The sequence below is a fragment of the Penicillium psychrofluorescens genome, assembly GCF_964197705.1.
Source record: "Penicillium psychrofluorescens genome assembly, chromosome: 1".
Lineage (NCBI taxonomy): Eukaryota > Fungi > Ascomycota > Eurotiomycetes > Eurotiales > Aspergillaceae > Penicillium > Penicillium psychrofluorescens.
The window spans coordinates 3,700,694-3,717,730 of record NC_133439.1 but is presented as its reverse complement, the minus strand read 5'-3'; the positions used below and the strand labels follow the sequence as shown (position 1 = coordinate 3,717,730).

Here is a 17,037-nt window from a genome sequence, read left to right as displayed (position 1 = left end):
TACAGTCTTGCGAGTCACATCCAGGACATCCCAGTCTGGCCAGGTCTACTAGCTAATGTGCAGCCGGTTGGCTTAGAAATGGAGATTGGGCTTATCCACCGGATAATATCTGGGATAGGAAATGGATGTTATCTATGGCTATCAAAAGCAAAGCTAAACTACTGATTATCTACATATACTTATAAACCTCGAGCAGCGAGAGCACGGCTGAACCTTTCCTCAAACCCTTCCACGTATTGAGGATTGAGCATATCTGCATGCTCGCCCTCACAGTCAATGAACTCGACTGGCTCCCAACAGAACTCATTCCACGCGCCCAGGTATTCTTCTAGCCAACGATCTTTCCCTGTGCACACTGACGTAAGTGGATCACAATAGAAAATATCCATCTTCTGGATCGAGCCTTGAGGGTGATACTGTCGGCCCATGTCCCCTGTCGTTGCATTAGCGTATATTCATCACTTTGAGAATGTAGGGCCTTTTCACCAAAGTTTTCGGTTGCATATATAATTGCGGTCAGTTGCTCATGGTTGAGGCTGAGTCGAGCCCGCTCTTCTAGCCGTGCTATTGAGGAAGGTAATCAAGGATATACCCGATTCCACCTTCAGCTTCTTGCGGAGAAGCTGTTTGAATCAGAAAAGTAAGATGGAAGTAACACCAAGCATGAAGATTATCTGATCTACTTGTGACCGGGCAGCCAGATCAGAGGGGAAAACGATGAAGTTATTCAAATTGAGTGCTATGGACGACGGGACTTCCAAGTTCGAGAAGGGAAAGAAGAAGAAGGAAAAGAAACAAAAAGAGTCCCTACTATCTACAGAACCCATATCACGTGCCAGGCACTGTCGCCTCAGGCAGCGCTCATCAGGCTGGTCACATACAGGATCATTCTCGCCCGTAAGATCATTTACTTGTCCATTATATTCAATAACACTTCCGGGCTGAGGAAAGCGAACGTCCACTCCCTCTGCGGTATTGCAACCGTTGATGTTGGCAATGAACATGGGCGGGAAAATATTCACATACTTCCCTGCATCCTTAAAGGATCGTAACGATGAGTCGCTAGTCATAGTGATGGGAGCATAGTTCATATACATTTCGCGATTGCCAATACGGTTAAACCAAGTCTAAGCCGAGGTGTATTTTCCGGGGCTAATAGTTTCGGGAATCGTGAAGAGTAGTTGAAGGGAGTTGTTAGAAGCGGGACTACCGGTAAGGTTGCCTGCTACATCTGTAGGGCAGCCTCCTTCATAAGACTGTATAACCTTCCATTCCGAATTTTTGGTCGGGTGAATAACCCATGTGTCACATTCAGGGCTTTCCATACAGTACCAAATGTCTGCTATGCGAACGCTAGATTGTTTCGAATATATGCCATGCTTTCGTGGATCATGCTGCCCATGCATCACGACAAATTTACAACCCAAATCTACCTGTTATTTTTCTTTCTTTCTTTTTCTTGAAAGACTGATTCAAAGTCGCTACACATTCAACATGAATTTTTTTTTAACGGAATAGAAAGTCTGTGTGCTGCAAGTAAAGCGAAGTTAGGTATGGCACGCGTGAGGTTATATATTAAATCCAATTTCCCAGTCGCCTGTCATAGTACAAGAAAGCGCAAGGTAAGATGAACATTTCAACTTAAATTTCTCTCCATCGTGTACTGTATATCGTTCTTCTTGTTCCTTCAAAACCTGCCTGATATGAGCATCGGCCAAGATTCGACCGACCATTTGAATAAAATCAGACCTTGTGATCCTGCTACTGTACAACCATTGGGGCACAAGACAGCATCTACGTGCGCAATGCCAATACATTTGATTTTGACATAAGTTATTGGAGCCTTTCGATAATACTTACCTGGTGGTCTTTCTGCGACAGCGACTCCAACGATGCCTTTGATGTAATCTCGCCCATATCTGCGGTGCTGGAGTCCTATTTTGTCCTTTAGTGACAGAGTGCATTATACGGGACTTTCCTATTAAAGTTAGAGTGCGCGCAATTAATTGCGCTTGTACAGTAGTTCAAGTTTGCCCGTCACTAGGTTTCAACGCTAGTGTGCCAAGAAAAAGGCTGAGCAGCGCGCAATTAATTGCGCTCGCCACCAAGCTCCACGATCTCCAAGGAACCTGGGTCGGCGAAATTTTTTCAAAGGTTATCGCTAGATCCAAGAGGCTGAGGCAAATCCCACATCAGCCTGACTGGGTTGACTTGTGCAACCGGATTGTGTAGCGGAGCTAGTACAGCGTCGGAAACTTTCCAAGTTTGCGTTGACCAGATATTAATGCTGAAGAACGAAAGTTTAATTTCTCCCCTCTTGTTCACTCTCCTAACAGAAGTTCGACTTTAGGGTCTTTTGAATCGAGTTGACGTCCTTCATTATCTAAATTCTAAACCTTCAAATGTCTGAACGCTGCATGAGTAGGGTAAGACATGCGAACGGAGAGCTTGTGCTATGCGTCTGTGCGCCACCCACCCCTGGACCTACTGCCGATGAGGATCTTGGCGCGACGCCAGCTCTATTTCCCCTCTTAGTGAAAGACTTTGAGGCTGTGCCTGTTCGTCGATCTCGTCTCCCGAGGGTTCGTAAGATATAAAACTAGGACCAGGTGCTGATTTCCTGCTACATAACTCTCAGATTTCAACTCCTACTTTTATTCACCTTCGTTCTTGCGGCAGACGTTATCCATACACTTTGCTTCTAGATTACCTATTTGAAAACTGTGACCATAAGCTTGTGATCTTCTGTCTAATATTGGAAATAGAACTCTCCAACTCACAAATTTTCAAAAATTCTTGATCTTTCGAACGATTTGTGTAGGTGTTGTCAATTTGTCACCCGATCAGAGCGGAATAGGCTGACCATTTCCATCATAATCAGAACTCTACCCTCGTGTCAACTGTCATTCCTTTGAAAATCAAATCATCACTGAAGAAGCAACATGTGTTTTGCTCTCGGACTTCTCTTCAAAGACAAGAAAACTGGGTCCAAAGCCCCTGCTGGATCCGCCCCACGCCCACGCCCGGCTATGGCCTCTCAGCCTCATAACAATTCGTCGCCATCCTATCCGAAGCCAACCGCCGCACCTTGAACACAGACCATAGGGGATAATTACTGTCATTCCTTGGCCCTTGATGTTTGAGCGACCCCTTGCACCTTTGGGATATGCAAATTGGACCGAGCTTGTGTTTAAAAAGTTGGGACTGTGTCTGGTATAAAATGTGTTGCGCCTTCCAATTTTTAAACTTAGCTCCGAATCAGCAGGTCCACGGCATGGATACTGAAAAGACTGTGCAATTTACTTTTCCGCTTGTAGTCAACGGCATTGCCAAGGCTTCAGCTGATTCCTTGATTCCGCGGGACAGGCAGAAAAGGAGACGGTTCTGTTATGTCGTAAGGGCTGAAAATTGGCTTTGAAACTCTATCGCTGAGCGTATGAGTTCAGAATACATCAAAGCCGTGGGCTGTGGAAGTGCGCAATGAGCGCGCAATAGAAACCCTCGTTTGGGGGCCGACGGTGGTTCGTGTTGGAGCACCTGAATATCTTGCGCCTCTTACCTGTATTTGAACGTGTCTAGCACCATGTTTATGACACGGGGTGCCCCCTTTTTATTCAACAGTTCAGATCGTCGATTGCTTGAAGTTCATTTTTACCCAGATAGGTTTAGCTCGATTTACCCTCTGCAGATCGCTTGAACCTCGTATTGTTATATTTTCCCTGACGAGCACGAAATTGTCCATCTGGACCAAAACAAATTGAACAATCACCGTGCGTGTTGTGCTTTGTACCTCTACAAGCGGTAGGGAAAAAGCCAAGACGTTGGTCTCTCTTCTCTTCTTCCGGATTAACATTAACGTAATCGGTAAGCGAGTGAGCCATATAAGCGGGTGAGCCATATAAGCGAGTGAGCCACCTACCCAATTACAATTATTTTAAATCGATTTATTACCATTAATTCCAAATTTCTACCCATCAGACCTATTAGGGTAATGCGTTCTTCTATGCCAAACTTGATTATAGTCGCTGCATCCCGAGGGGCGCGTCTGATTGGCTGCGAAGCTAATGCATCTGCTTCCGTAGGGGGTCGATTTTGGGCCTCATTAGCCTGGTTCCTTGACTCTATCGCCTCCTATGTACTAAGGCCCTTTGTATGAGCTACACGATTAGTGTTTTTATGCGCTTTTGCTTTTGTCTATCATTTTCTCCGCGTAAAGTGCGATTTTCCTCCGTCAGAATTGCTACATGATTCATCGCAAGATGGCATGCTTTAACTATCTGATCGAATTTCCTATCAGTGGGAGTAGGGGGGCTTTGTAATCGATGATTAATCCTGGTTTTGATTGATGATGCTTGTCGTTTCAATTGTTGAGGATTTCTAGCGTTTTTGGACTCCATACGTTCGATCTGCTGCCTAGTCGGCTACCCTGGGGGTAGGCGTCCGAAGTCGAATATCAAGCTTTTCTATTAATGTAATTAGATCAAATGGGACTAAACGAGCTGCTTCTAATGAGTTTTGGACGGTATCTGGTTTAAATACTTCTATGCGTGCATTTGGGAATGCGGTCACGCGCTTTAGGTGGCAAAACAACCTACATCCAAAGGCTATAATAGATGCGACGAATGTAGAGGCATAAAGATTGGAATAATGTCATTTTAGGCGCATATTTCGTCAAATTCAGGTGATAAAGACTACCGTGGCCGTCAAGCATAAGTAGTCGAAATTTTCGTATGAGGGATAAATTGCTTTCTAAGCCATCGTAGCCCAATGTCGTCCGTAGTCCATCCATTATGGCTGATTTTAATTTGCCGATCGTTAGGTAGGTCATCGTACCATGCATATTGTTGGTATAATGACATTTTGATAATAACAGTTGAGGGAAGCACAAATCCCATCGCACCTATACATTCAATTGATGTGACCCATTCGCGGTTCCCTGGCTATAGTATAGACCTCCGACCGTAGTATTCAGCTCTTTTAATGACCTTAGTAGTCGCAAATAGACCCATTGCAAAGCCTATCTCTTCGAAATTGTAGATATCCTCTACTTGGATGCTGTTTTCGTCGATTGTGCGTCGTACACGGTCAAACTATGGCTCAATAATGCGTGGATCTTCTTATAAAGCTTTTTAGTAACGGTACCGTCAATAATAGCGTTTTTAGGCTCTGTATAACGATTGGTATAGTTGTAGACCTATTTGGTCCTAACGGGCTGACGATCGCGCTTCCGTGAGAGGGTATTTGCCATATCCCTAAACATTGACGGCCTAGGGGTAGATCCGTGCGAATACATGGATAGAATCTATTGCAGAAGCGATCACTCTTCTTCAGGAGTCAATTTATGATTATTTGCGCCCTTATCTTTGCGAAATTGGTGGCCATCGATACGGTCGCGGAGCGACGAAAAAAGTATGTCAAATATGCGCGTAGCTTCGCAGATAGAAGGATTTTTGCTATTCTGGAAATGTTTAATTGCAAGATAAGTTTTATCCTCTTGATTGATAGAATTTTGGCGATTTTGATTGCGAATAGGGGGCATGGTGGATAGTTGAAACGAGGAAGTTGACACGTTGGGTGAGCGGGTCGCTTGGGAATTACGTTAACTTATTCACAAGTTCTCAGTAATGACTTGCAAGTTCAGCTCTTCAAGAAAATGCATACCTCTAAGTAGACTGTTCACTGCTATAATATTGATGCCGTTGCTAATAAGAATGTGCCATGTATAGCTAGTATATCGCGACTCTTATTTTGGGTTATGAATGGGTTGTCACCCAAGAAGAGCCTAGGCATAGTTGAGTCACTTTATTGCTTCGATTCCTGTCGTCAGAGGGCCTATATTTAGAAGATGGCCGGGCGACACTGTTGCTACAGACTCTGCTGTATCTCATACCACTTTTTACCAAGCCAATGGCTCACAGCTTGTCACCTTTCGTATAGTAGCTGGCCGTTCTTCTCTGGAATATAAAGTCCTCTATCTTTCTCTTGTTATCTTCGCCATACTCTCCATAGCTACGACACAAATATCAGAGAAGAAGGTCTTCGCCGACGAAAATAATAATACTAAGTGGCGCAAGCTGTCTATCAACAAAGCACCTGCAGCGCAGCTAGACCTGGACCTCAGCAAGTTTGACTTCTGGAGTGACTTTCCAGTTGGGACCATCGGTGACTTCTTCATCAAGAGTAATGTCCTCGCCCTACTGAAATTTTGTTTTCAAGCTGAGCTTCCGACTCCTTGACCTCTGCTTCAGTGGGCAGATTGACAATTGCAAGATATAGCACATCTTTCTGGAAACCCCTCTTGACGTGATGTTTTCCTGTGCTGGGGACCAGTCGACCGTCTTGAGAATCTGCACGCTGACCGAGAAGACGATTCATCCCTAGTACTTCATTCCTTTTAGCGAGTAATTTGCCTCGCCCGGGCACCGGGACAAGACCACCGGTTACCAGAGAAATAATCGATCCGCTGTTCACTGGATAATATCGATCATTGAACCTAGACTTCATGGGTTTTCTTTGTTCAGTAGGAACTGTCAAGAATTGGATGCATCACGTTACCCCTCATGATTTCCCCTTTCGTACTAGTCCTTGTTAGTTATTGCGCTCCCTAAATTGTTGGGCATTCCCAGATTGATTCTAATCAGAGATTTGTTTTATTCGTGTATTGCGATTCCATTTAGGGTAATCGTGCTGTCGATTTTTGACAGGAACTACTAGTGAAGTCTCTGGGTGTTTCGCCGCCTTTCCCATCGTTGGTCCTGTTAGGAAAAGGCTAGGGAGCGTAACCTACATTGAAGACTATCACCCTCCTATCCATATAGTCGTTGACCGACTCCCCAGCGCTTTTGGATTTGTCTAGTATTCCTTGCGGTTGCTCGTGTTGGCAGTCATCTGCTGCGATCCGATCCAAATCGGGGTAGATTATGCTTGCAACTTCAGGAAGTTTCGTGCTCAGAATTTGTCTTCCCACTCTCCACTCGGATGATGTCAACTTTCTTTGCAAAACTTGACTTGTTTGAATCTGGACTACTCCACTTCCTAACCGCTTGATTCATATTAACTTTCTCCTTTCTAAAGATGGTTTTCTTAATTGAGCTAGTCACATTACCCGTTGGTCCCTATCGTAGACTATTATCTGATCTGAATTCGATCACTACGGCAAACAACCCGTGGGGCATAAAGACATCGCGGCTCACCATCTCAAGAAAGGTATTCGCGCGGGTACGCTTTTGTAATTCGCGAGCTGTCCTAGCAATTACCGAGACAACCATTCCAACAGCGATGGCTGCTAGGAAAGGGATAGAGGATGTGATCTAAGCGGCGATGAAGACCACTTCAATCTAGATGGAGCCCTACATAAGGCGTCAATAGAAATAGAAATCAAGGAATAGGTAATTTGCGCGAACATAATTGACTATATCCAGATATACCAAGAATTTCGAAAAGGGTTCTTAATTGATCCCGTAGTCGTCGAGGATGGGTGCATATGCACGGACAAAACAGCGAACCCTGTTTCTAGGGCGGCGTTGAGAAATTATGACGGGGCAAGGAAGTCGTTCTAGCTTTTCGGGAGGGGCCCCCGCTATAGCAACGAGCTCACGGGTCAACGCCTCCCTCTGTTTGATTTTCTCTTCCGTATCATCTTCCACCTCAGTGGTTGGTTCAGTCGAATTATCTTCGTAGGGAGGTAGATGTAACTGATCATTTTAACTTAGCCGTCTCAACCGTTCGGCCATATCCTCAAGCTGCCATGCCACCTCGTTCTGGTCGGCACACACCACATGGTCCGAGGAAGAGTGCAACCTGACATCGGGAGTTCTTGTCTGCCGCTGCCTGACATTCTCATTGGCAATGTGTTCAGATGACTGGCACCAAAAAAGGCTCTTGTGTCAACCTGCTCGGTGGGCTAGACCCACTCGGAATCCGATGGTGAGGAATGGTTGGTATGTTTATTCGATTAATTGAAACAGGGCACTGCGAAGTACATATGCAATGAATTTGTTCGGTAACATTCCAAAGTTAGAGGTAAGAAGGTATGTCTATCTGCTCCTGCGAAAAACTAGACTCTCCCAAGCTCAACACCGGTGTTCAGAGCTTCGATGTAGTCAAAAAGTTCTTGTGGGGTGGCAAGCGTGTCAAATCCTCTAACATACGGCCACATATCCCATGCCTCTGTGGAAGTATTGGATCCAATGATAAAAGGGTCATTCAGATCCGTGTACAAATTGAAAAACTCCAGGCCCATCGGTTCTTCATATGTATCCTGACCTTCTTGTTTCCACTTTTTCGCCAAAACCTGTTCCTTGAGGCCTCTCATCAGTCCACAAAACCCGGTAATCACTTTGCTAACCGCGGCATAGATACACCCGTGAGCAAAGGCTGTATCTGTTGTGCTGCAAGGTGCGGCAACCATAGAGTCAAATCGCCGTGCACAGATGGTAAAAAGCTCGAGCTGTTTCTCAAATTTGGGGTTCAATTGCCCAAAACATTTCACATGAACAATATTGTTCTCGAGAAGATTTTTGCAATGCGTGAGAATCTCGAGAGCGAGATGCTGAAATGGCGGGCGAAAGGTGATTCCACCAAGCTTCAAATTTGTGCACTCGATGAACAGTTCCAGAAGACTTCCTAACATTTCAGGATACCTTGCTCCTAGCCGAGCCAAAACCATTGCAAAGGGTTCAGCTGCACCTGTCAACACATCCGCTCTGCTGTTCATGACTTGTTCGCTGATTTGAACTGCTTCATGACTCTCAATCTTGCGTTCCCATGTTACTCTGCCTTCTCGTGACCTTGCTCTCAGCACAGCGGCGTGTAGCAGCCCAAGTCCCCATATCCTAGCTATGACAGAATTGAACCTGAACTCTAGTAGGGATTGAGCTGCGACTATCTCTTCCGCCTCGAAAAGGCCCGATAGTGTCTCTAAAAAGATCTTGCAGGCTTTGATTTCTTCAAAACATCTCCTCTCAGTCTCCTCAATAACTCCGAACAGAGTCCCGGGGTTGTTCCAGCTTTCCTTGATATCTGCCAAGGCTCTCAAAAGGATACAGACCGACATGGCCCAATATATATGGAAAATCGTTCTTGGGGAGCACCGACGAATATTCAAAACACTCTGGTAGGCCTCAACAAGAGGCATCATCTTCTCAAGAACTTGTCGTAGAGCCTGGTGTGGTTTTGCAAGGTAGCCATCTAGGAAGGCATCATAATACAGGATCTGTAAATATTGTGACGTTCGGCAAAAGCTGCGATCGAATTGGAAGCCATCCGCGATGTATAGCTCCCTGACCGATGTGCCACCTTTTTCGGGCATTTCTCCTAGTCGTTCGGCTATTCTGTATGCTAAATTGATAAATATCTCGGATTTGACTGTTCGATGCAAGACTGTTTGGGTCGTAGCCAGGGCTGTTGGTTTGTAGTCGGCCAATAAAAAGCAAACCGCGACCGAGTCATGATGCGTAGGTGGTGAGAGGATGAATTCTTGGCCGAGGAAAGTCACGGCAAGCCGTATAGTCTGCTTTAACTCGGGTTGTTTCTTGTCAACGACCTCGTTGATTTCCAAAGCGCTCAAGCACAATAGTGCAAAGAGTAAGTTGGTGGCAGAGTTGGTCGACATGAACTCAGTTGATGTTAAACGGTTTCTTAGGTCGACCAAGATTGACGTTGATGGGAGGAAAAAGCGATGCCAAGTCAAACTGTTGGAGTAAATTAGGCAGACTAAGAGTGTATCAGGTCGATGGAGCTCACCTTTTTTCAAGCGAATTAGCCATGTCATTGTCAACAAGGTCTGGCAGAAATATACTCCAGCGCGAAGGTACTTGAGCCATATCTGCTCCAAATGCTTGATCTTTGGCCAAAATTGAGGAAAGAAAATAGTGGGGCTCTATCATAGATTGAAAAAGCTCTTGTTTAGCCGGTCTCTGGATCATTGGTGTCTCTAGGTCTGATAAATCGGCAAATAGATGCTCTTTGATATCCATGTTGGAAAGAGTAGAAGAAATGCTTCCATCGTGAGCTTTTGATCCTGCCGAGCACTCGGGGCTATTTTCTTGAACGGTCGTGCGATGAAGGCGTTTCAATGCGGGACGTCCTAAACAGGTACGTTCAACAACGCATTCCAGGCCCAGATGGCTGCATCGTTCACAGGACTTTTCTTTGGGCTGCGGAATACCCAGAGGGCTAAGGTCATGAGGGTTCTGCATAACGCATTTAATCTTCCTTGATCTACACCCGCGGCAAATAATGCGAGCATATCTTCCTCTCGGGCCTCGTTCGGTCTTTTGTTCTTGCATACCCGTACACTCAGTAGGGACAACCAAGGAGCACAAGAGATGTGGCTGAGTAATGGGCAATAAGGCGGCAGGAGTAATTAGTTGTGCAAAACGTCTCAAGCAGTACAATTTGCAGTTTGTTAGAGATACTCGGAGGGGTTGGAGGGGTATTGCCTCATCTCGGCTCAGGCCTGGCCCCCACTTGATGCGCACCCACACAGCCACTTCTACGCGCTATACCACTATAGGATAACCATTTTACGCCTTACCATATTCGGCAGTTATTTTTGCCAAGACGCGCCGCCCACACGTCCTGAAATTTTCCCGCCTCTTTCCACTACCCCACTCTCCATACATTCCTGCACAGTTTCCTCGTTTGTGACTAGCTGTCAGCTTTTGTGTCTCCTTCTGGCTCTTCTATGTTCGGAATGGGGTCAAACAAGCTTTCGACTGAGTACCTGGCGCAGTCTCTTTCAGAAAGTAGACTCTGAGGGCCCGCCTCGTTTCCGTAAATCAAAGCGGTCGCCACTTTGTTGTTGACACGAAAGTGGCCTAAAACAGACCACTCGGTCAGGCGACCCACAGTAAAATAGGTCCTTCCAAGATCGGGCAAAGTCTCAGTGTGTTCTTCGAGAAATTGTCGTGTCAGCACTTCATACCGCTAATAGCGTTTCGTCCAATTATCACCAACAAGCAGGTCTACGCCATACTTGCTAGGATAGAAGTGGTGGACACCATCTTGGATGGCGGCTCCGAATATTGTGGATTGTACGTTGGGCTGCACGCCAAGCAGATCCTTCAATTGAGTGAGAGAGATGTGTTTACGTCATGAAAATTGGGTTGCTTATAACTAGTTAACTTAAACATTAAGGAAAATGATTATAAACCAGCGGCAATAGTTTAGCGAACTTAACTAGTTAAAGTTTATTTAGTTAACGTAACCCGTAAGCGACCCGCTCACCCAACGCGTCGACTTCCTCATTTCAACTACCCACCATGCCCCCTATTCGCAGCCAAAATTCCCAAAATTCTGTCAATCAAGAGGGTAGAATCCAGCTTGCAATCAGAGCTTTCCAAAATGGCGAAATTCCCTCTATTCGCAAAGCTGCAGGCATTTTTGACGTGCCATGCACAACGCTCCGCGATCGCATCAATGGCCACCAATTTCGCAAGAATACGCGCGCAAATAGTCATAAATTGACTCCCGAAGAAGAGCAATCGCTCCTACAATGGATTCTATCTATGGATTCGCGCGGATCTGCCCCTAGACCATCAATGGTAGCGGATATGGCCAACATTCTATTACGGGAGCGTGATGGTCAGCCTGTTGGGACTAAATGGGTCTATAACTATACCAAACGCCATCCAGAGCTCAAAACGCGCTATTCTCGAAGATATAACTACCAAAGGGCTTTATGCGAAGATCCAAGCATTATTCAGCCATGGTTTGACTTTTTACGACGTACAATCGACGAAAACGGCATCCAAACGGAGGATATCTATAATTTTGACGAAACAGGCTTTGCAATGGGCCTAATTGCGACCGCAAAAGTTATTACAAGATCTGAATACTACGGTCGGAGGTCGGTTTTACAACCAGGGAACCGCGAATGGGTCACATCGATTGAATGTATAGGTGCAACGGGATTTGCGCTCCCACCAACTATTATCTTCAAATCATCATTATACCAACAATATGCATGGTTTGATGATTTACCCAACGATTGGCGAATTGAAATCAGCCCCAATGGATGGACTACAGACGAAATTGGGCTACGATGGCTAAGAAAGCAATTTATCCCTAGTACGACTAGTCGTACTAGGGGCAAATTTCGACTACTTATTATGGATGGCCATGGTAGTCATTTAGCAGCTGACTTCGACCGAGAATGCGCTCAAAACGATATTATTCCAATTTGCATGCCTGCGCATTCGTCGCATCTATTACAGCCCTTAGATGTAGGCTGTTTTGCCCCCCTAAAGCGCGCATATGGGGGGGTAATTGAGGCTAAAGCGCGGGCAGGAGTCAACCATATCGACAAGCTTGATTTCATCATGGCATTCCCAAATGCACGTATACAAGCATTCAAACTATTAACTAATCAAACTGCTTTCGAAGCAGCTGGTTTAGTGCCATATGATCCAGAGAGGGTCATTTCAAAGCTAAATATTCGACTTCAGACGCCCCCCCTACCAGGTAGTCGACCAAGCAGCAGATCGAGCGCATGGAGCCCAAAAACGCCAGCAAATTCTAAACAATTGAAACGACAAGCTTCATCAATCAAAACTAGCATTAATCGTCGATTACGAAGGCCCCCTACGCTACTGATAGGGCGTTTGATCAGCTAGTTAAAGCATGCCATCTTGCGATGAATCATGCAGCAATTCTGACGGAGGAAAATCGCACTTTGCGCGCAGAAAATGCTGTACAAAAGCAAAAGCGCAAGAAATCGACTAAGCGCGTAGCTCATACAGAGGGCTTTGGTACGCAGGAGGCGATAGAGTCAAGGAATCAGGCTGATGAAGCCCAAAATCCCCCCCCCCCCCCCCCCCGGGGAAGCAGACGCATTAGCTTCCCAACCAATCAGACGCCCCCCCCCCCACGATGCAGCGACTGCAATCAATTAGGTCATAGAAGAACGAGATGCTCTAATAGGTCTGATAGGTAGAAATTTGAAATTAATGGCGTTGGTGGTCTAATAAATCGATTTAAAATAGTTGTAGCTGGTTGGGTGAGCGGGTCGCTTACATGCGCGGCTCGCTTACGGTTTACGTTAGCTCGGGTATGATTACAAATCGATACGAGCTGTCTTCGTCGTTCATCGAGAACAGTGTATGAGTGGAAGTGCCAAGCAGACCAAGGTCTGCTCGATTAACAGGCAAAGCGCTCAAATGTCAACGCATTGCTTTAAATTGGACAAATTAATTCTGGATCCCAGAATCTCCAATCGGATATAGCTATCCAATCGTTGATATGTGTCCTCCAACCAATGCTTCGATAGCCGCGTACCCATCGTGCGAGCTAGGAACTTTTTCCACCTACACCATTAAGGCCACTAATGCGGATGGCGTCGCTTCTGGAATAAAGTTTGCGAAAGAGAAAAATGTGCGACTTATCATCAAAAATACTGGACATGACATATCACAATGGATTGTTCATCTTTATATAAGTACCGTATGACTGACGACGGAAATCATAACAGGTCGCAAGGATACGGCAGTTTATCGATCTGGATAAAGCATATTAAAGATGGGCTTCATTTTCATAAGAAGCTTCAGTATTCCGAAGTACCTTGCCAATCTAATTGGACTGGAAGCGCGATCACTATCGGGGGTGGATATATGTGGAAGGATGCTTACGATTTCGCCTCTAAACACCGCCATGTTGTTGTTGGAGGAGGCGACCCCGTAAGTCCACATCAGTTCGCATTAAAAATTCAAGCAATGCAATCTCACTAACACACCGCTAGACCGTCGGATGTATTGGCGGGTATCTTCAGGGCGCAGGTCATGGTTCCCTCAGCCACGAATTCGGACAAGCAACAGACCAAGTCCTTGAGTACAAAGTTGTCCTTGCATCAGGAAAGGCAGTAACGGTGACCGCATGCCAGAATTCCGATCTTTTTACGGCCCTCAGAGGAGGAGGGGGAGGTACAAATGGCGTCGTCTTATCAGCTACCGTTAAGATCTACCCTACTCGTCCAGCACTTTACCATGACCTAACTGTTGCGGATTTGGACAATAATAACACTGAAATCTTGAAAGCCACAGTTCGAATGGCCTCAAAATATCCTGCAATTGTTGATAAAGGGTTCGCCGGTACTGCTTATCTCACCACGATCTATGAAGCTATATTCAATGGAAGCGTCTTCTTACATCATCGTAATATTTTCGTCTCTATGTATTTCCTATAAAAACAACTAATTTCTGACAAGCCCGAGGACCAAAATAACAGAACTAGTAGTCTTCGGGTTAAACAGGGTCCTTTACACAGAAGGTGTTAGTGTAGAGGCGTAAATAGATGGTCGATAGCAGTGAAAATAAGTGGCAAATGAAAGCGAGCGAAGATCAACGATCAACAGATCTCAGAGCCGATCGTTACAGACTACTCAGTTAATTATGTACCGGACGGAACATCGACTCCTGGAGTCGTTTATATCACTCGGCTTGATGAGGATCCGGCCGGTTCGATTATTGAATTTCAAGCGTCCCCGGTTTCCACCTTTCCGACGCGCTCCAGTTTTTTCAAGAAAGACTGGCCGGACATACCGGTTACTTATGTACCGGACGGAAAATCGACTCCTGGAGTCGTTTATATCACCCAGCTTGATGAGGATTCGGCAGGTTCGATTATTGGACTTGACGCAGTTCCATCTAGTGATGTATACATGTCTGCCTGGGCATATTGAAAACCTACAACTAGCTTTTTCCAGTTACCGCTCTGGAGATCGGAAGTTAGTAGAGTCTTCTTGGGTGCGGGTATGAAGACGTGTGAAGACCTGAAGGTATAGGGGTCAGTTCTGAAGAAATCACGTGATAATATTGGGCGTTTCAGGTGAGATTGAGGGGAATTGATAGCGACAGCACACCTTTTGTTAGGGATAGCACAACTTATGTTAAATATTGATGACTATTGTAAGATCGAATGAGTGTTGTATTGTAAAAAGACTAGTAGGGCAACCAGTAGATACAGACGGGCATGTGATCGCACGTGAGCTGTAAGAGCTCTGTAAGGAGGTCCTCGATCTCACACTATACAGCACGCGTATTAAGGCGGTCACTTCGATATAGTAGGCGGTGGAGAAAGGCGGTCTAGACTGGATTTCAAACTTTTGTTATATCCCTGTAGCTTCCGATCGCTATGCTGGAAATATGGATTTGTTTCGAATGTTTCCTGCTTCTCTCTTTGCCGAGACAATTAAAATCAATTCTCTTCGGTTGAGAGCCGCTGGATTCACCAACCCATCCAGGATACATGAGCTCGCCACCCAAGAATATGAGATACTTCACTCTATACTGGCTTTTCCTCCGAAGATTGGGCGACCACCAAGGCCCAATATCGGATGAATGATTTTGTCATAATCGGAGGAGTGTACAAGGCTGCTTTGACTTTGTACTGTATCTCCTCGCTCCAAAGTGTATCAGTCTCTTTATTAACCGACATTAGCATAACGCTCAGTCACCGTCTGAAGGAGCTGATTCACGAAGCATTATCCTGGCAGAAGTTTCAAAAACTGTTGCTTTAGTCACTAGTTGTACTTGGAATGCAAGCTGTGAAAGTTAGCGAGGTCATGCGTGCGTTTGTCAGAGATGAGTTATTAAAGTCCAGTTACTTTACTGGCATATATACCTGTCGAGTGGTGACTTTCATGGCCGTCTAGGATAAGGAGGCGATATCCGCCCACTGTACGGGTTGTGATGTACCTATCGAAATGCTGAATCCTTTCTAGGCCTCTCTCGTTCGTGGTCCAGCCGCGGTCGGAACAAGCGATCACCCAGTCTCGAGGTAGAGGGCTATCTTTGTACCAGGTCGAAAGGTGATATTTGCTCCAAACAATGATAAACGGAGAGACCTTCCAGCCTTCAGAGCTGACTCCCTGGATGACTGTATCCATTCTCGATCAGCGCACTGGTCTAGTTTTGTACTAAGGCGCCTTCCTGAGCTCGCGATGACCATGCTTGTTGAGATAACGCCCATCATAAAGCCAGTCTTGTCGAAGTTGTAGATATCGGACTCCTGGATGCCGTGATTAGCGATTGTGCTCCGTAAGAGGGCGAAACAGCTATTAATGGTGTCCGAGTCTTCGTATTGGGATCCCTTATAGCCGTACTTGCGAAGGAAACGTGTCTTGAGCTCAGGTTATCGCTTAACAGCTTAGCAAAGTTGGAAGCCCCGCGCTTCCCGACCTGGGGCGGGTCACGCTCCGCGAGTAGTCAGTGTGCCATATCTTCCACCTCACGAAGTCGAAGAGGAAATGCTCGCGAATCTAGGTTGAGGATGTATTGAAGAATTGTCTTTTCCTCTAGCTCGTTTAGATTCCGCGAACGGGGCGTGCTGTCGCGTCGCGATATCATTTCCTTCATTCGGTTGGCGAGTGTGGCGCGGTCGAGATTAGGGTCACCCGTCATAGCTTGAATGGCCAGAATTAATTGACTCTCTTCACTTGTCGAATCCATTATTTTTGGTGGAGAAAAGCGCGCAAAAGCGAATGATCGCGCGGTCGAGGCCAAGTCGCCAAGTCGCCCATGCAAGCGAGTCGCCCACCCCAAAACACTATAGTAAATGCGATAAATTACAGCTCAATATCTCAACAAACGCAGCTTAATATGAGATTCTATGATATCCTAATAATGTTTGGATCATACCGAGACTATTTATGAAGTTTAAATAATTTGATATGTTTTGCAACTCAGATATATATATTCGCCGTCGTCGCCCATAGAGTTGTATTTTCTGGTAATACACTTAAATAATTTTGTATTTTAGATTTAGGTCAACTAATACAGTTTATCATACCTATTGACTGTATCATGCCAATAATCAAATAACATTAAGCTGTGATTGTTGAAATATCGAGTTATTAAAATGATACATTTAGGGTGGACGGCTCGCTTGCATGGGCGACTCGCTTACCGATTAGTAATTACGTTATCTAATATTCACGAGAAAAGAAAAACGCGAGAGAAATGTAAAATGTAAAAGAAATAGAAACGATTCTGGAGACAAATAGACCAAGTCTTGGAAGAAATCCCAATCCTTCAGAAGTTT

At 45.4% G+C, this 17,037-nt stretch overlaps 1 protein-coding gene across 1 annotated transcript; it reads right to left on the bottom strand.

Annotated features, from left to right (window-relative positions):
• Positions 1-8,056: 8,056 nt before the first annotated feature.
• PFLUO_LOCUS1373 (uncharacterized protein) lies at positions 8,057-9,055 on the bottom strand (the record flags this gene model as incomplete). Its single annotated transcript, XM_073778408.1, has 1 exon — positions 8,057-9,055. The coding sequence occupies one exon, from the start codon at positions 9,053-9,055 to the stop codon at positions 8,057-8,059; it is 999 nt and encodes a 332-aa protein (XP_073635466.1).
• Between the last annotated feature and the right edge of the window lie 7,982 nt (positions 9,056-17,037).